Here is a 27,206-nt window from a genome sequence, read left to right as displayed (position 1 = left end):
CATAAACAAAGTATGCTGTCCATTCGAAGATTTGTAATAACATGTTTGATTACTATCTGAAACCCTGTAGCGAATATATGCTTGCTGCATATTGCTTTATTGACCGCGCGCCGTCCGCGCAAATAAAAAAAAATGAGTAGCCTATGTATCCAGCTAGACAATAGTCCATCTATGTCAAATTTCAGCGAGATCCATACATCCGTTCTTGAGATACCTTCTAACAAACATCCATCCATTCGTCCAAACACTTGCATTTATAATATTAGTAAGATAATTAAAGATATTTCGACATATTCTAGCCAAAGACAATCCGTTTTAAGCCGCGTGTAACTCACTTTCAACAGATAAGGCCGTGACTGTTGTTGTAACCCCTAATGAATTATGTGCTTCAAATACAATATCACCAGTGTCATTTTGAAGTGTTTCAGGTATCATTAAGATTGATGTTCCGTCTTCTAACTCCTCTATTTGGTATTCTTGGGAATGTTTAATTTCCACACCCTTTTTCAGCCATCTAATAATTGGTTTAGGCATTCCAATAGCCTTAGCTTCCAATCTATAAAAAAAAACACGAAATATTATTGTGCCGCTATGTTTACGTTTTAAAAAGGACGGTTACTAAACGCGATTTTTCATACCTTGTAAATTCTCCTTCAGTGGTAGATACAACTGTGGGTAAAGCTTTTACAATTTGTGGCGCAAATTCTTCAATATCACTTGTTTTCTGTAATTAATAATTTAAGATTTATATATATTTTTGTAATAAGAATAGGACAATATATAAAAGAATTTACTATTAAACACTTATTCTTAGAATGTTTTCTGTTGTGTCAAATGCGGATTCACATATTCTTAAATTAAAAAATATTCCGCGTACGAGTTGTAACGTGTAGTCGTTAATTTGACTTTCACACAAAAATAGTTAAAAATAAAAAAAAATACCTCGTCGCTTAGAACGTCTTCTTCAGATGCGCTGGGTACATATTCGTAAGCTAAAAAAAGTAAGAATTAATATAGCATGTTTTGGTCCATGAGTTTGGTCGAGGTTCTTATCTCAATTAAAAGTATCCTTCGGTTTCCAAAACTAACACCCATTTTCCACGAAGCGATTAGCCGCGAACATCATTCATTTTCTATAGCAGTCGTGGTACCGAACGCAGAAATAGAATACGCAAGCGCTATAGAAATTAGTCCCAAGTGTCTATCCGCTTAGTGGAACAGAGGTCTTACTGTTAAAATCTAAGGCATGTCACACTTTTCTTAAGAAGAAAGAATTGCACTAAAAAGCTCTGAAATAATTAAGAACTGTAAAGCCTTAATAGCTAAATGCTAAGCTATATGTTTGTTGCGCAACTAATATTCAAAAGCTTAGAATCTCATCCATTGAAAAAGATTTTTTTAAGTGCTAAAACAAACTATGTGTTCCGTGGTTTTTTTTACCCAAATAATGTTATAAAAAGTCAATCTTCATAATTTTAATATTCTACAGATGCATGGCCAGTGTAAAGTATGAAAGTTATTTCTATGAACTTGTTATTGAACAGTGCACTGTTTCACTTTTTGACGCCTCCAACATGCAGATCACTATTTTCACCTCATGCAATCATGTAACCAAATGTAACTACCTTCTACATTAACAACGCATTCACTGCTACATGTTCCATAACTATTTTTTCCTTCACAGATATAAATTCCTGACATTTCTGGGAAAGCTTCTTTAATACATAATTCACACATTCCGTTTTCTTGTCTAGCTTTTGATACATCCTTTTCATATTGAATTACTTCCCCATTCCGATACCAAACTATTTTAGGATGTGGTTTTCCTATAACTTCGCATGTTAACACTATTGGTTCTCCATCCATTACGATTAATGATTTTAGAGGATTTGTAAAATGAGGAGCCATTCCAATTGATTTTTCCATATCACTTTCCAGTATGATACTAGCAGAACAAGAAACAGATCCAGCAAAATTCTCAGCTCTGCATGTGAATACTCCTATGAATTCTTCACTAATATTTTCAATGCATAGGCAGGATATATTTTCTCTGTTAGTGAGACAAACGTTATTTAATTTCTGTTCTTTTATATAAGACATTATTTCTATGTTGCCGATGAACCATTGGAAGGAAGCATTTGGAGAGGAGATAACCTCAGTTTCCAGCAAAATTGTATCCCCTAATTTTATCGACCGTGGTTGCAAATATCTCACAAATACAGGTGGTTGTACATCATCATCCACATCCGTAGCCTTCTTTAACTTCACTGAGCAAGCTGATTTTGCAATTTGACCATCAATACTTTCAATAACAATTTCATATTTCCCAGCCTTTGTTTTATCAACATTTTTAATTTTCAAATTCGAAGTTCCATGCGTTGTTTCTATTAAACAATCATCAGTTTGTTCTAATTCATGACCATTACGAAACCACTTCACAATACTTTGTTTTGGGGCTTTAAATGTGGCAGATAAATCAAAATCATAATTACTTTCGATCTTTAGTGCTTTTAAAAACCCAGTTATTATCGGTCCTTTTTCTGAAAATAGTTGATATAGTTATTTTTTTAGGTAGAACAATGACCCCTAATTACCTTGACGTCCTCTTTTTACTAGCGCTTTAACTAATAATTTTGAACAAATGATACTACTTGATATCATAACACTATTAATAACGTTATGGTATTACAGCTTGTATCATTACCTAATTGGAATTGCAGTTCTACATAATGATTCATTTACTTAAAAAACTTATTTAAAAGTAACATAGATTAAATAAAAGCAGAACTTAAGAAAATATAACAATTATATTTAAATAACACACATATACCTACTACTTAAACTGTAAGTCTGTAAATGCAAAATATGTAGTTGCCATGCATCTGTGGTTTCTTGTTCAAAACTTCGTTTAAGTTCCAAGCATATAATTGGCTTTTAATAACGTATGATAATAATATAAGTAAGTATATACAATCGTTGATATCACGATTTGCACAAAGACAACTAACACTTTACCAAAGTAATCGATTAAGAAGTAAAAATATAGATGAAACAGTACCTGTGACTACAGTTTCTTCCTCCTGTTTTTCTATCTTCACAGGTTTTAGGTGCACTTCTTCGGGCTTTTCTTCCTCAGGTACTTTTGTTTTCTTAACTGGTTTCAAAATGACTTCCTCCACCTTTTCTTCAGCAGGTTTCTCCATTCTTGGCTTCTTCTTTCCTTTAGTTTCTGTGATCACAGTTTCCTCTACCTGTTTCTCTACTTTTACAGGTTTAAGATGCACTTCTTCAGGTTTTTCTTCCTCAGGTGCTTTTGTTTTCTTAACTGGTTTCAAAGTTACTTCCTCCACCTTTTCTTCTGCAGGTTTCTCTATTTTTGTCTTCTTCCTTTCTTTGGTTTCTGTGATCACAGTTTCCTCTACCTCTTTTTCTACCTTTACAGGTTTAAGATGCACTTCTTCGGGCTTTTCTTCCTCAGGTACTTTTGTTTTCTTAACTGGTTTCAAAATGACTTCCTCAACCTTTTCTTCTGCTGGTTTTTCCATTCGTGGCTTCTTCTTTTCTTTGGTTTCTGAAATCACAGTTTCCTCTACCTGTTTCTCTACCTTTACAGGTTTAAGATGCACTTCTTCGGGCTTTTCTTCCTCAGGTACTTTTGATTTCTTAAATGGTTTCAAAATGACTTCCTCCACCTTTTCTTCAGCACGTTTCTCCATTCGTGGCTTCTTCTTTTCTTTGGTTTCTGTGATCACAGTTTCCTCTACCTGTTTCTCTACCTTTACAGGTTTAAGATGCACTTCTTCAGGTTTTTCTTCCTCAGGTACTTTTGTTTTCTTAACTGGTTTCAAAATTACTTCCTCCACCTTTTCTTCTGCTGGTTTTTCCATTCGTGGCTTCTTCTTTTCTTTGGTTTCTGTTATTACAGTTTCTTCCTCCTGTTTTTCTATCTTCACAGGTTTAAGATGCACTTCTTCGGGCTTATCTTCCTCAGGTACTTTTGTTTTCTTAACTGGTTTCAAAATGACTTCCTCCACCTTTTCTTCAGCAGGTTTCTCCATTCTTGGCTTCTTCTTTCCTTTAGTTTCTGTGATCACAGTTTCCTCTACCTGTTTCTCTACTTTTACAGGTTTAAGATGCACTTCTTCAGGTTTTTCTTCCTCAGGTGCTTTTGTTTTCTTAACTGGTTTCAAAGTTACTACCTCCACCTTTTCTTCTGCAGGTTTCTCTATTTTTGTCTTCTTCCTTTCTTTGGTTTCTGTGATCACAGTTTCCTCTACCTGTTTCTCTACCTTAACAGGTTTAAGATGCACTTCTTCAGGTTTTTCTTCCTCAGGTACTTTCGTTTTCTTAACTGGTTTCAAAATGACTTCCTCCACCTTTTCTTCTGCTGGTTTTTCCATTCGTGGCTTCTTCTTTTCTTTGGTTTCTGTTATTACAGTTTCTTCCTCCTGTTTCTCTACCTTTACAGGTTTAAGATGCACTTCTTCAGGCTTTTCTTCCTCAGGTACTTTTGTTTTCTTAACTGGTTTCAAAGTTACTTCCTCCACCTTTTCTTCTGCAGGTTTCTCTATTTTTGTCTTCTTCCTTTCTTTGGTTTCTGTGATCGCAGTTTCCTCTACCTGTTTTTCTACCTTTACAGGTTTAAGATGCACTTCTTCAGGTTTTTCTTCCTCAGGTACTTTCGTTTTCTTAACTGGTTTCAAAATGACTTCCTCCACCTTTTCTTCTGCTGGTTTTTCCATTCGTGGCTTCTTCTTTTCTTTGGTTTCTGTGATAACCGTTTCCTCTACCTGTTTCTCTACCTTCACAGGTTTAAGATGCACTTCTTCGGGCTTTTCTTCCTCAGGTACTTTAGTTTTCTTAACTGGTTTCAAAATGACTTCCTCCACCTTTTCTTCAGGAGGTTTCTCCATTCTGGGCTTCTTCTTTTCTTTGGTTTCTGTGATCACAGTTTCCTCTACCTGTTTCTCTACCTTTACAGGTTTAAGATGCACTTCTTCAGGTTTTTCTTCCTCAGGTACTTTTGTTTTCCTTACTGGTTTCAAAATTACTTCCTCCACTTTTTCTTCTGCTGGTTTTTCCATTCGTGGTTTCTTCTTTTCTTTGGTTTCTGTTATAACAGTTTCTTCCTCCTGTTTTTCTATCTTCACAGGTTTAAGATGCACTTCTTCAGGCTTTTCTTCCTCAGGTACTTTTGTTTTCTTAACTGGTTTCAAAATGACTTCCTCCACCTTTTCTTCAGCAGGTTTCTCCATTCTTGTCTTCTTCTTTTGTTTAGTTTCTGTGATCACAGTTTCCTCTACATGTTTCTCTACCTTTACAGGTTTAAGATGCACTTCTTCCGGCTGCTGTTCTTCAATTATTTTTTGTCTCTTAACTGGTTTTAAAATTACTTGCTCCTGTTGTTCTTCTACTTGTTTTTGCAGATCTTTAGATATCTGTTTCTTCTTCCTATCTTCTTCTCGGACTTGCATAGTAGTCTCGATAATATCTTCTTTAATTTGTTGCGTCTCGGATAATTTCTTGCTTGTACGCCACGGAACTTTTGTCAAATTTGTTTCTTCATCCTGGGTTTTCGTAAGTACTTTATGATCAGACTCAGGTACATCTAATTCCTTTGTCTTTTCTAGGAATAAAGTGTTTTTGTCAACGTTTGTAACAGAAACTTCTTCTGTTACAGTATCTTGTTGTTTAGTTAGTTTTTTTCCGCGTCGCCAGGGTGCCTCTGCTTGCTCTGGTGTTTCGTGTTTCGGCAGAAGATTTTTAGGCGTGGGCTGTATTTGGATCTGTGATTCATGTTCTAGTTTATCCTCAGCGACGACTGACGTGGTTTCTTTTCTTACTTGCTCAATTTTTTGTTTTTGTTTTCCAACACGCCAAGAAACATCTTTTGGTTTCTCCTTTTCATTAAGTTTCTCACTATCTTCCGATAAAGGTTTTACAACCGGCACCTCTGACGTATCGTGCAACTTTAATACAACAGTATTTTCTTCAGATGTCAAAGCTTCATCAATGACAAAAGTCTCCACTTTTTGGATAGATTCTTTTCTCACTTGTCGTAGGGATACATCTTCCAATTTTTCTCGTGTTACCGGTGTTTTTTCAACTTTTGTTGGCTTCAATTTAATTGCCTCCTGCGTCCATGGCACTATATCATCTCGCTTGTAAACTTCGGGTTTCGGTTTTTGTTGTTTTTGAGATGTAACGGTTTCCTCAATTGTTTTATCTGATTCTACATGAACAGATTCAACATTTGCCGGCTTTTGCCTTCTCCAATATCTCGTTTCAGTATCCTTGACTGTATCTCTTTCTTTAAGCAATTCACTTTCTTTAGTTGTTTCAATTATTTCAGATTTAGTTTCTACATTCTCGGGTCTCGGTTTTCTCCATGCCCGTGTTTCGAGGGCCTTAGTTTCTTGAATATCTTTTTTGACTATGTCTTCATCAATCTCTATAGTGCTTTTAGAAATAATACTTGATGATTCTTCAGTAAATTGTTGTAGTTTTTTTGCATCTTCTTGACGGGGTTTTCTCCAATGCTTTACTTCTAAAGTTTCTTTTTGTATTATATTTACATCTTCTGTAGTCTGAGTACGCCATGGAACATTTTGTACTTTCCTCGTATTTACATCTTGAACGTTATCCAATTTTAGAATATTGCTATCTTCAGTAGTTTGATACAAAGATTGACTGGTAATTATTGTCGCATCTTCTGATTTGTCAATAGTATCCGTTTTATACTTTATTGTTTTACTGCTTCTGCGTTTTTGAGTTTCTGAAAAGAAGTAAAAGCTTTTAAGAAAGTAAATAAATATGTTGTCATAAAAATTAAAAAACTAATTCCATAAAATGAAATATAACGTGTGGACATACGTAACAAAAATCGTTGTCAACATTTTATAGTTTTTATACGAATTTAAATAATAATTGTAATTAATGTTTAGAATATAATTCATGTGATTATTTAGCTATATTTAGTGAGTTTGTTCCGTAATTTTTTTTTATTTATATTAAAAGATTCATATTATTATTTTTTTTATTTTCCAAATAGGGTTTGTGACTGGCTGGCGGCCGTAAAAATTAATCCAAAACATTAAGGACTAAAAACACTGTGCTCCAACCCCACATGAGTAAGATAAGGCCAGGAAGATGATGTTAAACTGTGATTATTGTTTATGAGAGCTACAATTGACTAAACGGATGAACATACGTAAGTGTTTTAGCCGTTTTTCTGGTATATTGGTTTTAGTTCAATCAGTACATTGTTTGTTTAGGGATATATCACTTTTTTAGGAAGGTAAATTAGAAAAACATTTGTTAGTTTACTATATTAAAATAAGTAAAAGATTAAATATGAAATAGTATAAATCAGTAATTTTGATGATTCCATAATGTTGTTGTAGCGTTTGCAATATGCGCCGTCACAATCATGATTATTTAAAATTTTTCCAATACTCGCTGTCGCCCGCGACTCGGTCCGCGCGGAATTAAGAAGAAAACTTAAATATTAGCTTATGTGTTTTTTCCAACAATGTATGCCATATTGCAATGAGATCCATGCAGCCGTTCTAGAGATACCTTCTAACAAAACCCATCCATACATGCAAATATTCGCATCTATAATATACTAGGCCGCGACTCCGTTCGCGCGGTTTTAAGAAAACAACTTAATTGGTAGCCTATGTGTTCCTCCAGACTATGTTCTACATCCATGCCAAATTTTATCGAGATCCGTTAAGCCGTTCTGGATATACCTTCGGACAGACATCCATCCATCCATACATCCAAACATTCGCTTTTTTATTTATAGTAAAATAGAGAAGAAATTTTATAAATTGTTGTTTTTTTAATTCAATAATTACTTAATCAGAACCGATTTAAAAATTGACTAGTGTTTGTTGTATGCTATTTACTTATTTTTAATTGTATTGTCTGCAGAGAAACTGGAGCAGGTTGCTAATAAACCAAACAGTATTCAGGTTCAAGAGTGGACATATATTCTTCACACACACGCACTCACACTCACCCTCTCACACACACACACACGCACGCACAAACACACACGGTGGTAATGGGTTATAAGTCCTTTGCGTAAGAGAAACATAATCAGATTGGTATAAAGCAAAATTTACCATTTTATCATGTATTAAAAAAATCTCTTCCGTTAACGGTTACTATTGTTAGGAAGAAAATCCGAAAATGTGCCAGAGTATTGACCTAACAGTAGGCTTACTAAAATGTCAACGTTTATGTCCCCTCATTATTCATTCTGACACTGGACCTCGTAACGAAAGCACGTCATTCGCGCCAAAGCGTTCTAACTAATAATGTCTAAAACTATATACTCTATATTTGAGATATATAAAATTCTAATACTGTCCTATAATAATAGAAGTACATATACATAAGTAATTGAGAAAATTGAGCAATTTTACTGCTTTTTAAAACATTTATTAAAAAATTTTATTGATTTAAGAGACAAAAAAAATTAAGGACTGTGATTTGGACTTGTTTATCACTATTTAGGATTTTACTTCCTACTCTACTACACGTGTTTGGTGACGATGGAAAATAACTTATAAAACTCCGGATAATAAAACGAATGCATCTTATTCGTGAAAATCGGGTCAGCCGTTTAGGTTTTAGGCCAGTCGTTCCCAAAGGCGATAACACCCCCTAGTGGGCGCTGCAGGTCTCAAGTTGCGGGTTATAGTAAAAGTTTCGTTTAGAATTCTCCGCTAATATACATATATAGGTCACAATAATTAATTAATTTAATTTGAAGTTCTATTGGTTTTCAAATATGTGAAAATAAGGGGGCGCTAAAAAAACATTTATTCTCAAAATGGGCAGTAGACAAAATAAGTTTGGGAACCACAGTTTTAGACTGTCACGAATGAAATACATACAAATTCACATTCATTAAATTCACTATAAGGTTTTGTTCTACTTTTATCTTCATTGCTTTTTAAAGATGTTATTAACTATGGCAGGGATGGCGAACCAATGGCACTAAGTATTTTGCACACGTCACTGGCTGCAAAATTCTATATGTAATACGAAAAAACAGTGATAGCGAACGCGAGTGAACGGTACGCTACGGGATGTTGCCAATAATTATAGTGTCAAAATTATTTCATATCACGTTTGAGACCACTTAAACATTACTTGAAAATTGCCATCCTTGCGATATATATATATATATATATATATATAGTAAAAAATGTTCATTAAAAATATATGTTGATACGATACTAGAAAAATTATAAATTTTCTAAATTCATGTAACTACGCATTCATGGTTATCGGTTACTATTCTTAATACCGTCGATCCATTTAAATGGCAAAGAAAATACTAAAAAATTGAGGTTCGATCACTAAAATTCGTAGATTAGGACTTAATAGAAGATTTTCTTTTTTCATTCATCCTTACATCTTACCAGAACCATTGGTACTTTTATATTGTAACAGAAAAATGCCTCCTTCTCAAACAATAGGCCTCAGACAATTTTACTGTCAAGTCTTGTAAACCCATCTCTTCCATACATTACTAATTCGAAGTGTACTAATCCATACAAATATGTCTGACCGTAAATGTTAAAATTACCATAAATATTAATAAATTAAACAAAAGATTCAATCCCGATTAATAAAGGGGACTAAACTATACTAAAAACTCGATAATAAGATAGACCTTACAACTATGACACTGAAAAATATACTATATCTTTCTCCTTTCAAATACATACAAAAATATATGTTATACATTCATAAACGATAAATACTATCTTTGTTAAGACAAAACTAGATATAACTGTTCCCAATAAGATTCTGCTGAATTAACTACTAGTTTTTGAATATTTTTGAAATCGCACAAAATTGTAAAGTCGTCTAAAAGTATATTAAGCATTGAATAAACAAAAACATGGCATTAGGAATTTATATATTGTATGAACGAACTTTATCAGTTTCCTGTTCATACATTAATGGTCAAATCAGATATAAGATATTTTGAGGTAAATTAGTCAATTTGGTATATCTACCTACGTATTTAAAAAATATATATGTCTGTTGTGCGATTTTCATACGTCGTAACAAGAAAACAATATGATTAAAAGTTTTTCTGTAAAAACGTTCTGACAAATAGTTTGCAGTTTATTAATATTGACCAACAAGGTTATCCGGTGGGCGTAAGTCAAACTAAATTAAGTACTGGCGACCTCCTGTCAATTAAATGTCACAAGTTCCCTTTCGTACTGTCATGTTTTTCTTTTATGTCATTTTCTATCATCCTGTAGATTTTTATAGGTTATAATTTGGTCAGCGTGGATTTAAAAAAATAGCCTGTGCCTGTTAAAAATCCCGTCAAAATCGGTCCAGCGGTTTCGGAGATTACCCGGAACAAACTTGGAAATGCGGACACAGGAAAGTTTTAAAAATTGTAACCGAAATACATAATGTTGTGTACGAAATATGTATGAAAATATAATTTTAACATTACATACAGACGCACCAATTTTACCGTATATATTTTAAAGACTTTGGTAAGTAATTACTAATCAAGTTAGGAGTTTAGACCAGACTGCAGTACTGATCTTGAAACATAGCGAGGACATTACAGATTTGGGTTGAAAGATGAGAAACTTATGGTGGGTTTATTCAGCTACTTAATCAGACTGGTTTGGGAAGCTTAAAATATTTTTTAACATAACAACCTAAAGTCAGTACATGAAGGTTACATAATCTAAATACTTTTGAGGATGACGTCATTAGTTTGGTTTGGAATCGTAAAGTTACATGAATATAAATATCAAATAATTTATTTAATATCACGTTTTGAAGATCCGTTCATCATGATCCGGATTTAGTATCTGAAATCACAAAAACTTATTAACAATTTCATCAAAATGGGACAGAATTTTCCTACCCTCTTTACATTCTTATTTATATTCGAAACATCAGAGATAACGACCAAAAATTACATAAAAACAAAATCTTATTTTTAACCGATTTCAAAAAGGAGAAGGTTCTCAATTCGTCTGATTGTTTTTCTTTTGTTTGTCAATAACTCCGCCGCTGGTTGTTATAAAAACCCAGAACATAAAACCAATCTCAAATGCCACCACTCACACTTCCCCTATTATTTTAATCTTTACTTACCACTCTCTTTCTCTCTCTCTCTCATAAATATCGTGACTCTTTCTCACTAAAACTCAAAACATTGTTTAAATACGTTGAACTTAACTCCACTCTTACGTATTACCAAATTATGAGAATTCATTGCTACTATGGCTATACCTTGATACCATTTGACCTAATTATGTCCTTATTTCCGGATATACGAAGTCCAGCTTACCAATACTTACGATTCCATCTATATTTAAGAGTGAATAAGGCTCCTATGGTCGTCGATATATTGTTTTCCATAGTATTAGTTATTTTCATCTTTTTTTTTGCGTAGAAGTAATTTCTAACTAACAAATCTGTGTTGCTGTCAATAATGTGTTTTAATAATTTTAATTAATTAATTGTATACTTGGCATAATGTTAATAACTACTCATAAACATACAAAAGAAGTAAAAATTTCATGTAAAAAAAAAGGTTGGTGAGTTCATAATTAGTTAATAAGGATCACTCGCAAGTGATTACAAACTATATTAGAATAGTTAATTAACTGTTTAGTTACAACAGTAGCAAAGAAAAAAAATCTAGATTATTAAAACTATAAAAATTTTGAGTGAATGATATGAGTACTAAATTTTTATTATAACCAATACTGGTAGTATATAAAAGCGTTTGTCGAACGCGAATTTATTAAAAAAAAACTACAATGATATTTTTATGCGTTTAAAAGTAAAAGTACATAATGTTATATATTTTGTGAATGTGTCTGTATGTATTAGGAATGGATACGAGGTATACTCGTCGCCAAGTGTACAGAATAATGCAAAGTGGTCATTAATTTATAGCATTTATTCAACAGTTTTCACATAAAGGTAACATACAAAATTTGTGTCATAAATATATTAAATATGGATAGGTAGGCACTAGAAATATTATGTGATAAAAACTGTCACATCTAATAATACATTTAGGTGAAACATACAACACAATTTAATTTCAACAATATCGTGCACTTAAAAAAAAACATAGTTAAAGTTTACTGAAAAGTTAAACTATAAATCTCATTCAATTTGGATTTGTACTTGCAGAAAACATTAGGTCATCAAAAACGGCAGTGTTTTGTCAAAACATAGAAACTGGCAAGACAAGAAATGCGTGCGTACTTTATTTAATTGATTAGTCGCAAAGGTGGAGCGACTAATGTAAGTTTATGTTTCTTTGTCATAGGAGAGTTGACAGCGTAAGTAGGGATTGATTACGTATCGCGAGAACGATCCAGCCACAGCCCAATGCACCGTCATACGCTGAATTCATATAACCTTAAAATCGCGCTCAAAAAAGATACGGCGCGGCGCGGGCGTAGCATTGATATTTTAAAGTATTGGAAGATCTAAGGACGGCACGAAACTTACCGCCTCCCAAGAGCATTGTCTGTGTTAAGTGCGACAAAACTTCACCCGCAAATATCTTAACCGGCTACAACAAACAATCATGCTGGACAAATCTTAATTTAAATTTATTATGTTATATGATTTACTAGGCAAAATTTTATAATGTGGTTGCGATGAGGATTAATCGGTTAAATACATGATCTTTTTTATAATTAAATGGAATTAATAATGATGTAAAAACACTGTGAAAATGAATGCGGTGTTTTGAAAAGAGATAAAAAGTACGAGTAGAAGTGAGATCGTTTGCAATACATTTAAAAATTCGACCTCAATTTTACACCAAAAGCATTAAATCCAAATTTGTTTGTTAATAATGCGAAATAAATCATTTAAGCACAGGCTTGAATTAATGTAAGAGTATTGGGTGAAAAATACATTTGAAAAATTGCCCTGAAGCGCGGCATATATTTATCGAATAATAATTATGTTTGTTTTCTTTATTTATTTATTTACCATATATGTCTTGAATATCGAAAACATTTAGTAGACATCGTAGCGGTAAAAGCAAAACAAAAAAACAACTGTATAATATTTGTGTTCGTGTTAATCACATGTTACGTATGTATATACAAAACGTATAATAGAGGTCGTGTCTCGGTGCTCGTTGTCCACACTCCAGCGGTGGCTTGTCTCCTCGAATTACTAGGACTGTTTACACAAAAAGCTTATATATACAGCATTGTTAGATGCGTGAAATTCGCGCAAATTTGACGGAGTTAAATTTACATTCGAATCCATGAAATTGTTAGGAGTACGCGTATTATTGACGCCTTCATTGGTGTTGATACGCCCGATAGGGCAGCTGTGCCGGGAGGCAACTGGAACCGGTCGCAATGCTCTACATATGACTAAGTACGCGGAAGTCTATGTGCCATACAATCACGACTAGACGATAAACTAGGAAGCGGGCGGAATCGTTACTGCGGAACCGCTACGATTGTGTGAAGTATTGTAAAATGATGTTGTATTTCGCTTGTCAACTTAGTAGTCCTATGTGATAGTAGTTTTCACCCGATCTCATTGAGGTATAGAGATGAAACAAAGAAACACTAAATTAATGGATTAAAGTGCGCGACGCGAGCTCGCTGCCTGTATCTATGTCTTACTTTTGACGACTAGTTTTGCCGAAGTCTCAACTTGGCCGGCGGCAGTAGTTGCGCGACACGTGAACGTGCCACTGTCTTCTTCGTAAGTGTTATAGATGACCAAGTAAGCGTTGTTGCCTTCGTGAATCATCTGGAAAATAAGAGAATGACATACATTGAAGTTGTTTGTTTCAGTTGTTTGTTCAGTAGATGAACAATTAACTCTGGTCATTAATAACGTTACGTTAAAGAAAAGAAAAAAAGAGTAAGTGTTTTCAATCCATCAATCATTAGACAAATCGCATGACTTCTAATTTACGTCTATTTTTATTTTTAGTAGTAACTATCTAATCTTCTTTAAAATATTAGTAGTAACTAATATTTTAAAGAAGATTCTACTGCTGATAATGACTGTTCACAGTTTTAAAAGAGCTAAAATTTTTTTTTATGTATTTATTTACAATACTTACTTCAAAATCAGGATTTTCGGGGATGAGTGCTCCTTCCCGAAGCCATTGAATAGTTGGTTTGACTTTGCTACTGATATTTGTTTTGAATTGTGCCGGTTCTCCTTCGTAAACTGTGACGTCACGTAGCGATGTAAGTGTCGGCAGATTATCAGCTTGATCAGGCTGAATCACCTTCAATTTAGCAGATACAGTAACTCTTCCAGCTGAATTATAAGCGACACATTTGTAATCGCCTTCATCTTCTGGGAAAGCTTCCGATATACGCAAAGTGTAGTCATCAGCAGTTCTAGACATTTGGAAGTATTTCGATGGTTTTATCAATTTATCACCCTTGTACCATTGCACAGTTGGAATTGGTTTACCAACTATCTTACAAACGAATTCAATAGCTTGTCCTTCAGTTACCACTCTGTCCTTAAGAGGTTCAATTATTTCTGGAGGTGAATTAGCAACCTTAGTTTGCGGCTTAGGCTTTTCTTTAGTAGCAGGTGCAGTTACCAGACATTCGGCGTCACATCTTGCTTCACCAGCGTTATTGATTGCAACGCATTCGTATTTACCCGAGTCTGCTGGATACGCTTCCAAGATAAGAAGCGTGTATGTGCCATCTTCTTCAAGGATTTTATTTTTAATATCTGGCTGAACCTTCTTGCCGTTCTTTAGCCAATAAACATCTATTGGCTTAGTACCAGTAACTTTCGTGTCGAATCGCACCAATTGTCCAGAAGTGACGTTAACATTTTGGGCTGTTAAAGTGAAACTGGGAGGTATTGTTTCACCTCTAGTTTGACGCCTACGTTCTTCGACTACCAAATTAGCGCTACATTTAGCAGTGCCGCCTCTATTTTCAGCAACAGCCGCGAAAACAGCAGAATCTTCAACAAAAACTTGTCGAATAATCAGTATAGACTTTGTACTGAAGGTGTGAATTTGGAAATCTGGAGAATTTTTAATTGGGAAGTTTTCTCTATACCATTTGATAGTAGGTAATGGATCGCCATCAAATTCAACTTCAAATCTTGCCTGTTCATGCTCGAAGGCACGGCATGGTTGCATCTTCTTTGTAAAGACAGGTGGTGTGCAAGGCTTCACCGGTCCTTCAACGACTCGTTCATGAGTTTGTCCCTTATGTTCAACTTCAGTTGTTTCCGTTGAAACAATTTTGCGGGTGATTTCAGTGTCGCCGATAACTTCCTTTTGAATTTGTTTTTGTTTGGCTACATGCACTTCCTTGCCGTGAACACTAGATTCCGATGGTTCTGGAATTCTCGGCTTAAAGGTTTTCTTTTGTACTTGCTTCTCCACTACTTCTTCAGTTTGTTCTCTGTAACAAAATAAATAATTTAATAAAAATATTAACACTCAAGATATAAAGCTTTGCAAGGTTATGCTGATTGCATAAGTTTGAAGGTAACAAACATAGTAGCTGGTAATAATTTACAAGTATTATTAAGTTGACGATCGGTGTATGCCAATCTGGTTACGCATCCTTTTATATTTAAAATTAAATTAATTCAGAGAAAAATAATGAAATAAAACTGAGTTTATATTTGTAACTACTTACAAATTGTCTTCATATTTTTGGGCCATTGATCTTGCCACTGAGCTGCTTGTGACCTTTTCACCAGGAACAGCATATTGATGAGAGGATTCTCTCATTCTGCTTTCTTTAACGACTTGTTCATTTTCAAGTTCTTGAAGTTTGTTGTAATATTCTTCGCTCTTCTTCTTTTTAACAGTTTGTTGCCATTCTGTTTCTGGTTCCTTGATGATCTTCGGTTTCAATTCAGGTCTATGGTCAATAACACCTTGTCGTTGCATCACTTGCCTTTCTTCAAATGTTTTCTCTAGTTCTGTACCAGTGCGTTGATATTGTGTCGTTTCGTCGTACCAAGCTGTTCGTATAAAATATAGATTAGTATTTATACATTTGTGATTTTGTTAATTTTATTTTTATTTATATCACAACATACCTTCTATATAAACTGCTGGTAAGCCGGTAGAAGCAGGTTGTTTAGCAGCGCAGCATCGGAAGAGTACAGGTTAAGTTGAGGACAAAAGGAAGCGGGGGATTATTGTTTGTGCTTAAGCGGTGTGTGGATGTGTGCGTGAGTCAGTAACGTGTTAAAGAAGCATATCAAAAGCGTTGCCTTGTTAACATTTCATCAATACCTAATTTTTTGTAATATTTTGATGAGTAAATAGTATGTAAATATATGGTTATTGAATATATTTATGTAAATATCAATCAATGCGCAACATAATGATGTGTGAATGTACTTACGTCTTGGTGCATTTTTAAGAACACTTCTATAATCATCGTGTCTCGGTACCACTTTTAGTTCCGTTGTGGCCACGGCTTCGCCCACTGAGCTCCTGGCTATAACCTCAATTTTGCCAGTGTCGTATTGTCTAGTTTTAGGTATATCGAAATGATACATTCCATCGTACGTCAGTTTATATCTCGAACCCTATAATTATGAAATCATTAAATACTAGTTAATTTAAATAATAACCACAAATTTATATGAAAAATGTTTACATTAACAATGGTGTTTCCGTTGATTAACCACATGACACGTGGCTTAGGATGGCCCGTGACTCGGCAGCAAAATCTTGCCCACTCGCCCTCTTCAACAGTCACTGGTTCGGGACGACTTACGAAAACAGGCGCACAACGCTCTTTTGTCTCTTCCATTTTCTGTTCTGGTGCTCTGATAACGAAAAAGGAAACTCACTTCAATTATTTAAAGTTGTAGAGTTCAGCATAGCGCATTTTGGAATTACAAATAGAACGTTAAATCAATAAAATACAAAATAAGGTCTGTTGGATAATAAAATAGCAGATATGTTATTAATATACTTACACCTGCCATGATGCTTCCATTTCTCGAATCTTTTCAATACTCTTCATATGTTTAGGTAATTGTGAGTCGTAGACAATTCCTGGTTTACCAGCCGTTTTAATAACAGCCCTAGTTTCATCCATACCGTACAAATTAGTTGCGCGGCAAAGATATTCTCCACTATCCTCGGGGTATACCCATCCGAAGTTCATTGCAACATAACCAAAATCGTAGATGGGAGTAAAACGATTTTCTAAAAATAATCACATTAGTAAATTTTGTGTATTTCAAGGAATTAATTTTATTTTTAGGTTGTAATACAAAAATATCTTACTATGTAGTAGGGGTTTTCCATTGAAGAACCATTCAACTTTCATATTAGGATCTCCAACTGGTGCTAATTGACATTCGAATTTGGTTGATTCCATTTCAACCAATGTAGTTTGACTTTGAATTTGAGTGACAAAACGCGGTGGTTGTTTCTTATCGGCATCGTAAAGATCATCTTCCGTCAAAAACACTTCAGATGTGTACTTTTTGATCGTTGCTTCCATTTGCGTTAGAGCTTCGGACTTCTTCATACCCCTAGGTACTTGATTCTGCAGGATAATATCGGGTAAGCCTGTTGAGAGAATAACAATTAGAGAATTAATAATAATTTTATTACAATTATAAATGAATAATTTCAATGGAAATGGATACAAACTTTTACATGATACAGTTGCTTTAGTTGTATCTTCACCGAAGTCGTTAACAGCGCGGCAAACGTATTCGCCAGAATCTTCAGCGTATACATACAAGATATCAAGCGATACGAAACCCATATCATACACGGTACGGAATCTGTGGCCAGATGGCAACAGTTTTCCATTTCTGTACCACTCGATACGTAATTTAGGATCTTCTTTAGGTTCCACGCGACATTCAAATCGTATAGATTCAGATTCCTCAACGGTATGTGATTGTATTTGAGTTATAAATCTTGGTGGCGAGTTAATAAGAGGTTCCTCTTTAGGTACATCACTGATACGACCTCTTTCCAATTCCTTAATTTTCTCGCCGCTCATACCTTGTGGCAATTGAGATTCTAGTACAATATCTCGTTTTGTACTGCATGTTATCTTAGCAGTAGTTGTTGCTGATCCCCATTTATTAGTAGCACGGCAAGTATACTCGCCTGCGTCACGAGTATAAATATAATCAATATCAAGAGCGACGAAACCAAAGTCATTAAGCATATGAACTCTAGAGCCAGTCGCAAATGGTTTACCGTTGTAGAACCAATCAATTCTCATTGTTGGATCACCTACAGGTTCGACTCGGCAATCGAAATGTATTGGTCCACCTTCAGGAACATCGAGGTTGTCTTTAATTTCAACTGTAAACCTTGGCGGGTTAGGTTTTTCATCTTCGACAGTAATTTCTTCACGTTTGTACAATGTTTCTTCCAATTTCTGAATACTTTCTGTTCCCGACTTAAAGTGGGATGGAAGTTGGGGTTCGAGTATTATACCCTGTCTGCCTTTCACTTGAAGTTTGCATGATACGGTGGCCTCTCCATGTTTGTTAGTAGCTTTGCATGTGTAAAGTCCAGCATCGCGTTGGTAAACACCACCAATTTCTAATATAACGAATCCAAAATCGTTAATTGTTTTTACTCTTGAGCCTGTTAAGAGAGCTTTACCATTATGGAACCATTCGACTCTCATGCTCGAGTCGTTGACAGGAATTAGACGGCATTCGAAATGAGCCGATGAATTCTCTGACAGAATAAGATCAGACGGTGTTGTAATAAATTCGGGTGGATTACCACTCTCCGCTTCTGGTGTTAAAGAGTCCACAGTACCAGTGTAACCTTCAAGTGCAGCAATTTTATCAATGGTACCTTCCATTCCTTTAGGTAATTGTGAATCAAGAATGATGTTCCTCTTTCCTTGAACTTTCATAGTAGCTGTGGTGACAGCTTCGCCGTAATTATTGACTGCCCTGCATAAATATTCACCCGAATCTTCAGGATAAGTAGGGGATATCTCAAGAATGACAAAACCAAAGTCACAGAATGTTCTAAACCTTGAACCAGCTTTAAGAGATTTACCATTCCAATACCACTCCACCTAAAATGTAAAACAAGTATTCAAAATATTAAAACATTATCAAAATGTATGTTAAATTTCGTTAATAAAATTTAAGGTTAAAATAGATTGTTATCTTACCTTCAAATTGGGATCGTCGGTTGGTGTAAGACGTGCCTCGAAGTGAGCATTCTCTCCCTCTCTTAGGTTTTCAATATTGGACAGTGGTACTGTAAATACAGGCGCCTTTCCTCTTTCTTCATCAACCGCAGTTTCTTTTCTGCGTATCATTGAATCCTCTAATGTTTGCAGTTTTTCTAACCCTCCTTCCATGCCCTGGGTATAATCAATTACATTATTTACAACATTCAAAAAATCGATAAAAAAATCTTATGATCTTATGATAAGTTACATTTTATTTTAAAACTAAAGATGTAAAGCGCATGTTTACTAAAGAAAAATAGGCGTTTTTATTTTTAAATAAGATAGTATGGTATATGAAAATTAATTTAAAAAGATAGTTTTTGACCAATGAGTTGTATTTATGCAATATTTACTTACCCGCGGTAGTTGCGAGTCCAAGATCAAATTCTCCTTTGAAGTACACTTCAGTGTCGCTTTCGTAGAATCACGACCCAGCTTATTAGTGGCAATACATTCATATTCTCCTGAATTTTCTTCGTAGCAATACAAAATGTCTAAAATCACGATACCAAAGTCGTGGAAAGTTCTGTACCGATGGCCGTGCGGTAACTTCTTACCATTATAGTACCATTCTACTTTCAGGTCTGGATCGTCCACAGGAATTAATCTCGCCTCGAAGTGAGCACTTTGGCCTTCAACCAATTTCGTTACATCTTCAATTTGTGTGATAAACTTGGGTGGCTCCGCAGATGCCGGAGCAGGAGCTTGTTGTTGTACTCCTTGGAGACTTTCTAACTCTCTAATCTTAGCCAATGAATCAGGCTGCAAGCTGTCCAGGTAAACTCCTCCTTTACCATAGCACGTGATTGTAGCTTTAGTAAAGTCTTCACCGTATTTGTTGTATGCTCGACAAACATATTCACCTGTATCATGATTTTGAGTATATGATATATCCAAAACAACAAAACCGAAATCTGAAACTGTTTTTATTCTGGTTGAATGGCGCAAAGGCTGTCCATTATGGTACCATTCTATCTTCATGTCAGGGTCATCAACCGGTACAACGGTACACTCGAAATGAGCTGATTGGCCATCTTTAAGACCGTCAATGCTCTGTATGTGTGTTGTAAAGCGGGGCTTTTGACCTTTGCTTTTATCAACACATACCAATTTGCAACTAATTTCGGCTTGACCCCATTTGTTGGTTGCTCGGCAAGAATATGTTCCTGAGTCCGACTCTTTTGTTCCGAGTATTTCTAGAACGACCATTCCAAACGCATAAACAGTGCGGATTCTATGACTAGCTTCAATGGCTTTTCCATTATAGAACCATTCAATAACCATACTTTGATCTCCGGTTGGGATTAGAGATGCTTCGTAATGTGCGATTTGACCTTCGCTTATATCAAATATGTCTTGGAAGACTGTTGTGAATTCAGGCGGTCTTCCAGTGTCGTCGTCTGGCTTAGCACTTGGCTCTTTGCGAAGAGAATCTTCGAGGTTTTGAATCTTTTCCAATCCCTCGGCGCCTTTAGGATGTTGAGTTTTCCAAATAAGATTTTCCTTGCTTGTGCAATACACTGTTGAAGAAGTGAATGCCTCACCTTTTTTGTTGTAAGCTTTACATGTGTATATACCACTGTCCCTTTCATAAACATCAATTAAGTCTAAGGTTACAAATCCAAAGTCATTCGTCAGTTTAAATCTTGACCCTTGCTCTAAGACTTTGCCATTGAAATACCACTCCAATTTTAAGTTAGGATCGTTTTTAGGTTCAACTTGACCTTCGAAATGTAGCGCCTGGCCTTCTACTAAATTATTTTCTGGAGCTATAGGAACGATCCATTCCGGAGCAGGATATTCAGTGTCAGGCAATGACGATCTTCTACCTTTAGCAAGCCTAGCTTCTTCAGCTTGCTCAACCGCTTCAAGACCTGCCTTGCCTTGAGGATGTTGAGTATCGAAGTAAATGTGTTTATCACCAGTACATCTTAAGGAACCTGAAGTAGTCGCTGAACCCTTAGAATTAGTGGCTTTGCAAGTATAAATTCCAGAATCTTCTTCGTAAGTATGCGTTATATCTAAAGCTACGTAGCTAAAATCATGAGTGCTCTTGTATCTTGTTCCTGATGGTAGAGGCTTGTTGTTAAAGAACCATTCTATTTTAAGAGTTGGGTCTCTCGATGGTTCAACATTGCATTCGAAATGAATGTTGTCGCCCTCTTTGCAGATAATATTGTTCAAATGAGATATAAATACCGGTGTTTCATACACAGGGTCGGGAGATTCGGGCTTTGCCGGTTTAGGTTGTTCCAGTGCGCCGATTCTATCCAATGATTCTGGATGAAGAGTATCACCAAGTAACCAATGTCTATCTTCGATTTTAAGAGATGCAGTTGATACAGCTTCTCCCATGAGATTTGTGGCTTTGCATGTGTAAATTCCAGAATCGTCAATCCTTAGGGAATTGATAGAAAGAGTAACCAAGCCGAAGTCAAATGTGCTCTTTAGCCTAGATCCGGTAGTTAAAGAAACGCCATTCTTAAACCACTCAATTCTCAATTTCGGATCAGTTCGTGGTTCAACTTGAGCTTCTAAATGCACATGTTGACCTTCGACCAGTTTGTCATAACTTTGCAAATGGGTAGTGAAAATAGGTGCCTGTTGAACTCCTGTATCAATAAACATTTCAGGCACTTTATTCATAGCTGCTTCTTTCAGTTGTATCTTTTCCCAAGCTTCGGGTCTCATAGCCTGATCAACAATAGTAGATTTTGTCTTGACCTTGAGCGATGTCGAAGATACTGTACTGCCAGCTCTATTAATTGCTTTGCACATGTATAAGCCAGCATCTTCAGCAACCACTGAGTTAATATCTAAAGTGATGAAGCCGAAGTCATGTGTAGTGCGGAATCTTGAACCTAAAACACATTTTACCAAAGGTCAATGATTTAATCAAAGATAACGATAGATTTAATTAAATATAATTTAATATGTATTTAATAATTACTTACCCATCTTAAGTTCCACTCCATTGATGTACCATTCAAATCGCATGCTTGGATCACCTACAGGTACAACACGGGCTTCGTAATGAGCATGTTGACCCTCCCAAAGTTCTGAAGGGCCAGTAAGCACTTGTGTAAATATAGGTTTCTCAAATTCACGTTCTGGTTCTTCTTGCTTCTTAGCTTGGGGTTCTTCCAACCTCTGTATTTTCTTCATTCCTTCAGGGTGCTGGGTTTCCATTTGAATGGCTGCTTTAGCTGTGATTTAAAAAATAAATAATATAACATTAACAACACAACAAACAAATTTATATAAAATACTTTTAATTTTTATTTTGTACTCACTTTTAATCTTCATAGCGGCAGTTGTAACTGCTTCTCCTAATAAGTTAGATGCTCGGCACATATAGACACCTTCATCTTCATCACGCACATGGGTTATGGTCATAGACACGTAACCAAAATCATGAGTCTTTGTAATTCTTGAGCTATCCTCAATAAGCTTTTCGTTACGGAACCATTCAACTTTGAGTGTTGGGTCACCAACAGGAATAAGTCTGCAGTCGAAGTGGGCTGTTTGTCCTTCTTGTATGTTGTCGATATTTTGAAGTGGTTGAGTAAACACAGGTCGCTGCCGTGTAACCGGTTCAGGGATTTCTGGACGTTTGAATGGTTCTGCAGACTCTAATTCCTTAATCTTCTCTAATCCTTCGGGACGTTGAGATTCCGATATGATACTACCTTTTGCGGTTACAGTCATAGATATAGCGGATGTACACTGTCCCAAAGCATTAATAGCTTTGACAGAGTACTCTCCGGCGTCTTCTGGTACGCAGTGTTGAATATCCAGAGACACATAACCAAAATCAAAAGTGATATGGAATCTAGCAGCAGATTGCAGGGCTTTTCCATTATGATAAAATTCGATTCGTAGATTTGGATCATGGACTGGCTCAACTTGACATTCGAAATGAGCAGTTTGACCTTCATAAACATGAGTTGTTCCTCGTAATTCAGTGACAAAACGAGGTGGAGAAATTTTCGGTTCTTCTACTTCAATTCTAGAAGGATGTCCTTGAGCCTCAAGTTGCCTTATTTTCTCTAGGCCGTTAGGATGTTGAGTGTCCAAAATAATGTTCCTATGCCCTAAAATAATAACAAAAATGAAATCATATAAAAGAGAATAAAATAATGTTTTTTATGTTTATTAATAAAATAATATCTTACCTGCTACCTTCAACGTGCAGGTATTAACTGCCTCTCCAAGTTTGTTTGTTGCTTTACACATATATGTTCCAGAATCTTCGCTATATGTATATAATATATCCAGAGCAACATAACCAAAGTCATGTGTTGTTCTAAATCTATGACCAGTTTTAATTTTCTGTCCATTGAGGAACCATTCAATCTTGAGATCAGGGTCATTGATCGGTTCTACTCTGCATTCGAAATGAGCCCGTTCACCTTCTTTAAGGTTCTCCAGGCTTGTTAATGCTGTCAGGAAGACAGGTCTTTGACCAGGCTGTTCTTCCTCTACAGGCTTTGGTCTTTCGTATTTTTCGAGTTCTTGAATCTTTTTAAGTCTCTGTTCATCCATAGTATCCAAATACAATGATTTCTTAGCTAAAATAACAGAGTACCCATTTAAATAAATCTTTAGATAAGAAAACTCCAACTTATTTAATTAAGACGATGATTACGGAAACATAAGTTTATATTTTACTTACCATTAACTCTGACGGAGCTTGTTGTAACTGCTTCACCTACAGGATTGGTAGCTTTACACATGTATGTGCCAGTATCTTCAGCGTAAGCATACAAAATGTCCAAAGCCACGTATCCAAAGTCATACGTAGTTTTAAATCTATGCCCCTGTTGAATCGGTTTTCCATTACAGTACCATTCAACTCGCATTGTTGGGTCGTTAACTGGTGTTAGAGTGGCTTCTAAATGTACAGGTTGACCTTCTGGTACTTCAGCATTTTTAATTGGTTTACCAAATTGTGGCTTCTCGGCAATGAAACTCTCTTCGTGGGTGACACGTTTATATCTGCTCTCGTCTTCTAGATACTGTATTTTTTCAAGGGCACTTTCATGTTGAGATTCTCTTATAATTGATTCTTTAGCTATAAAAAAAAAAAATAAGTTATTTTTTTTTTCTTAAAAATGAAGGCGTAGGAGTACAAATTAATTTAACTTACATTGTACGTGCAATTTGATTGATGATACTGCTTGTCCTAAATTATTGATAACTTTACAAGTGTATTCACCAGAGTCTTCACCATAAACTGTCAGTATGTCAAGAGCGGCAAAGCCGAAATCATTAGCGGTGCGGTAACGATGGCCGCTTTGTAGAACCTTTCCGTTGAAATACCATTCAACCCTCATATTAGGATCTGGATAAGGTTCAATACGACATTCATAATGAGCACTTTGACCTTCAATCAATTTTGTTGGTCCATTCAAGTGAGTAACGAAACGAGGTGCTTGGTTGACAGCAACTTCCACATCCTCTCTGCGTTGGTAACGGGAAGAATCTTCCAATTGTTGAATTTTCTCCAACGCAGTTTCGTGTTGTGATTCAAGTTGAAGCGATGCTTTAGCTAGAAATTAATATAAAATTGTAAATAAAAGATATGACTATTAAAGTTTTTAAGAATAAAATAATCGTTTATATACTTACATTGCACAAAGAGCGTGGAGGAGGTCACAGCTTCTCCCAAGTCATTAATAGCCCGGCAAGTGTATGTACCAGAATCTTCTGGGTTCACGTATTTCATGTTGAGCGCGACATATCCAAAATCGTGCATTGTTGTAATGCGATTAGCTAGAAAAGTATAATTTATATTTAAGTAAATTTAATTTTAGTATGAAATAATATTTAAACGTTTTATTAAACTTACAGGCTGTTATTGGTACACCATTCCTCAACCATTCAACGCGTAGTTTAGGGTCACCAACAGGAATAAGGCGTGCTTCAAAGTGTACAGCCTGATTTTCTGCAACCCTAATATCTCTCATAGGTGTAGTAAAAACGGGTGCTTGAGTTGTAAAATCTTCTTGGACAGTAGACTTTTGATGTCTAGATGTTTCTAATTGGTTTAATCTAGGAAGTGCACCTTCGTGTTGTGACTCTAAATAGATGGATTTCTTGGAATGCACGATTGCCGTGCCAGAAGTGACGGCCTCGCCTAAAGCATTGATAGCTCTACATTTGTACGTGCCCGAGTCTTCTGGTAAACATGACATAATATCAAGTGCTACAAAACCAAAGTTATTTGTCTCAGTAAATCTTGAACCACTCTTCAAAGGTTTGTTATTATGATACCACTCAACTTTCATTGTTGAATCAGAAACAGGTATAAGACGACATTCGAAATGAGCACGTTGTCCTTCCTTTATCTCAACATTCTTAAGAGATGTTGTAAATATCGGTGCCTGAGTTGTAACTTCATCGACGACATCAGTTCTTGAATATTTCGATCGATCTTCCAGAACTTGTATCTGTTCCAGACCAGATTCATTTTGAGTAGCGCGAATAATATCGGCAGTACTGCGACAAGTTAATTTGCAACTAACTTCATCGCTACCAACGAGATTGACTGCCCTACATGTATAAACTCCTGAGTCCTCAGCGATCAAGTCGATGATATCAAGTGCTACGTATCCAAAATCATGTATAGGCCTAAACCTGTGACCTATGGTAACTGGTTGACCATTCTTAAACCATTCAACCTTCAAATTAGGATCTGTCACTGGTTCAAGTTTGCATTCAAAATGAACGTGGTGTCCTTCTTTGACGTTTTCAATGGACTTTGGTTTTGTAACAAAACGAGGCTTGATGTTGTAAGATTCATCAATCACTTCAGATTTCTTATAACGGGAAGTATCTTCCAAGTATTGAATTTTTTCTAACCCAGAGGGATGTTGAGAGTCAAAGATTAAATCTTTCTTCGCTAGTACTCTCAAAGCACATGAAGTTACTGCTTCGCCTAATTGATTTGTCGCTTGGCAAGTGTATACACCTGAATCTTCAGGGTATACACTTAAGAGATCAAGAGCTACATAATCAAATTCATAAGCGGGCCTAAACCTATGTCCAGTTTTAATTGGCCTACCATTACAGAACCACTCAACTCTCATAGTCGGGTCACCTACAGGTTGCAACCTGCATTCTAAATGAACATTAGTACCTTCAATGATTTCAATATTATGTAATGCCCGAGAAAAGTGTGGAGCCTGCATTACAGTGATATCTTCTTGTGTTTGTTTACTTCTACGAGCTGAATCCTCTAGTTGTTGGATTTGCTCGATTGCTTGTTCATTTTGTGTATCCGTAAGTACGTCGGATCTCTCTATTACACGGACCATTGCCGAAGTGTGTGCTGAGCCTAAGTGATTTACGGCTCTTACTGTGTATTCTCCGGAATCAGCTGAAGTAGCGTGAATAATATCTAAAGCTACAAAACCGAAATCATAATATGTTCTGAAACGTGATCCAACTGTAACTGCTCTTCCATTGTGGAACCATTCAACCCTCATAGTTGGATCGCCCATAGGTTCTAAGCGGCATTCCAAGTGAATATTTTTACCTTCAGATATCGGTTGTGGATCAGACAATGGTTGGACAAAGACTGGTTTTGATTTAGATATTTCCTCAATATGATACATTGGCTCCACGAATTTAGATTCTTCCATCTGTCTAGTCTTTTCATATAATCCGCGATGAATACTTGATGTATCGATGCTCGATCGAGCTAAAAGAATTAAGGCAAATTAATAAAAAAAATTGAAGGGACATTTAAATTTTATAAAACTTTACTAATATTATAAAAGCGAATGTTTTGATGGATGGATAAATGTTTGTTTGTTTGAAGGTAAGGCTGAACGGATCTCGATGAAATTTGGCATACATATACATAGTCTGGAAGAACACATGGGCTACTATGTATGTTTTTATTAATTGCTCGCAAACGAAGTTGCGGGCGACAGGTAGTGATATTAT

General features: G+C 35.6%; 1 protein-coding gene across 10 annotated transcripts in view; it reads right to left on the bottom strand.

Moving 5' to 3' along the window:
- LOC106126120 (muscle M-line assembly protein unc-89) overlaps nucleotides 1–27,206 on the bottom strand; it is a 78,505-nt gene that overhangs the window by 39,474 nt on the left and 11,825 nt on the right. For 7 of the 10 annotated variants that reach the window (XM_013323594.1, XM_013323593.1, XM_013323592.1 and 4 more), the window contains exons 5-27: nucleotides 25,105–26,958; nucleotides 24,885–25,028; nucleotides 24,403–24,804; nucleotides 23,929–24,327; nucleotides 23,429–23,824; nucleotides 22,547–23,347; nucleotides 22,208–22,459; nucleotides 19,611–22,114; nucleotides 19,191–19,385; nucleotides 17,684–19,091; nucleotides 17,312–17,599; nucleotides 16,999–17,230; nucleotides 16,674–16,845; nucleotides 16,416–16,602; nucleotides 16,105–16,119; nucleotides 15,696–16,026; nucleotides 14,132–15,455; nucleotides 13,683–13,812; nucleotides 3,059–6,775; nucleotides 1,626–2,540; nucleotides 943–992; nucleotides 639–724; nucleotides 336–556 (exon numbers count right to left, since the gene is read on the bottom strand). In XM_013323594.1, coding sequence (XP_013179048.1) covers nucleotides 336–556; nucleotides 639–724; nucleotides 943–992; nucleotides 1,626–2,540; nucleotides 3,059–6,775; nucleotides 13,683–13,812; nucleotides 14,132–15,455; nucleotides 15,696–16,026; nucleotides 16,105–16,119; nucleotides 16,416–16,602; nucleotides 16,674–16,845; nucleotides 16,999–17,230; nucleotides 17,312–17,599; nucleotides 17,684–19,091; nucleotides 19,191–19,385; nucleotides 19,611–22,114; nucleotides 22,208–22,459; nucleotides 22,547–23,347; nucleotides 23,429–23,824; nucleotides 23,929–24,327; nucleotides 24,403–24,804; nucleotides 24,885–25,028; nucleotides 25,105–26,958 — 16,023 coding nt within the window. The remainder of the gene's footprint in view (nucleotides 1–335; nucleotides 557–638; nucleotides 725–942; nucleotides 993–1,625; nucleotides 2,541–3,058; nucleotides 6,776–13,682; nucleotides 13,813–14,131; nucleotides 15,456–15,695; nucleotides 16,027–16,104; nucleotides 16,120–16,415; nucleotides 16,603–16,673; nucleotides 16,846–16,998; nucleotides 17,231–17,311; nucleotides 17,600–17,683; nucleotides 19,092–19,190; nucleotides 19,386–19,610; nucleotides 22,115–22,207; nucleotides 22,460–22,546; nucleotides 23,348–23,428; nucleotides 23,825–23,928; nucleotides 24,328–24,402; nucleotides 24,805–24,884; nucleotides 25,029–25,104; nucleotides 26,959–27,206) is intronic. The other 3 variants (XM_013323586.1, XM_013323591.1, XM_013323587.1) reach the window with 3 other exon arrangements.

The sequence above is a fragment of the Papilio xuthus genome, unplaced genomic scaffold, assembly GCF_000836235.2.
Source record: "Papilio xuthus unplaced genomic scaffold, Pxut_1.1 DF825017.1, whole genome shotgun sequence".
Taxonomy (NCBI): domain Eukaryota; kingdom Metazoa; phylum Arthropoda; class Insecta; order Lepidoptera; family Papilionidae; genus Papilio; species Papilio xuthus.
Note: the sequence above shows the minus strand (reverse complement) of the source record. Positions and strands in the feature narration are given on the sequence as shown.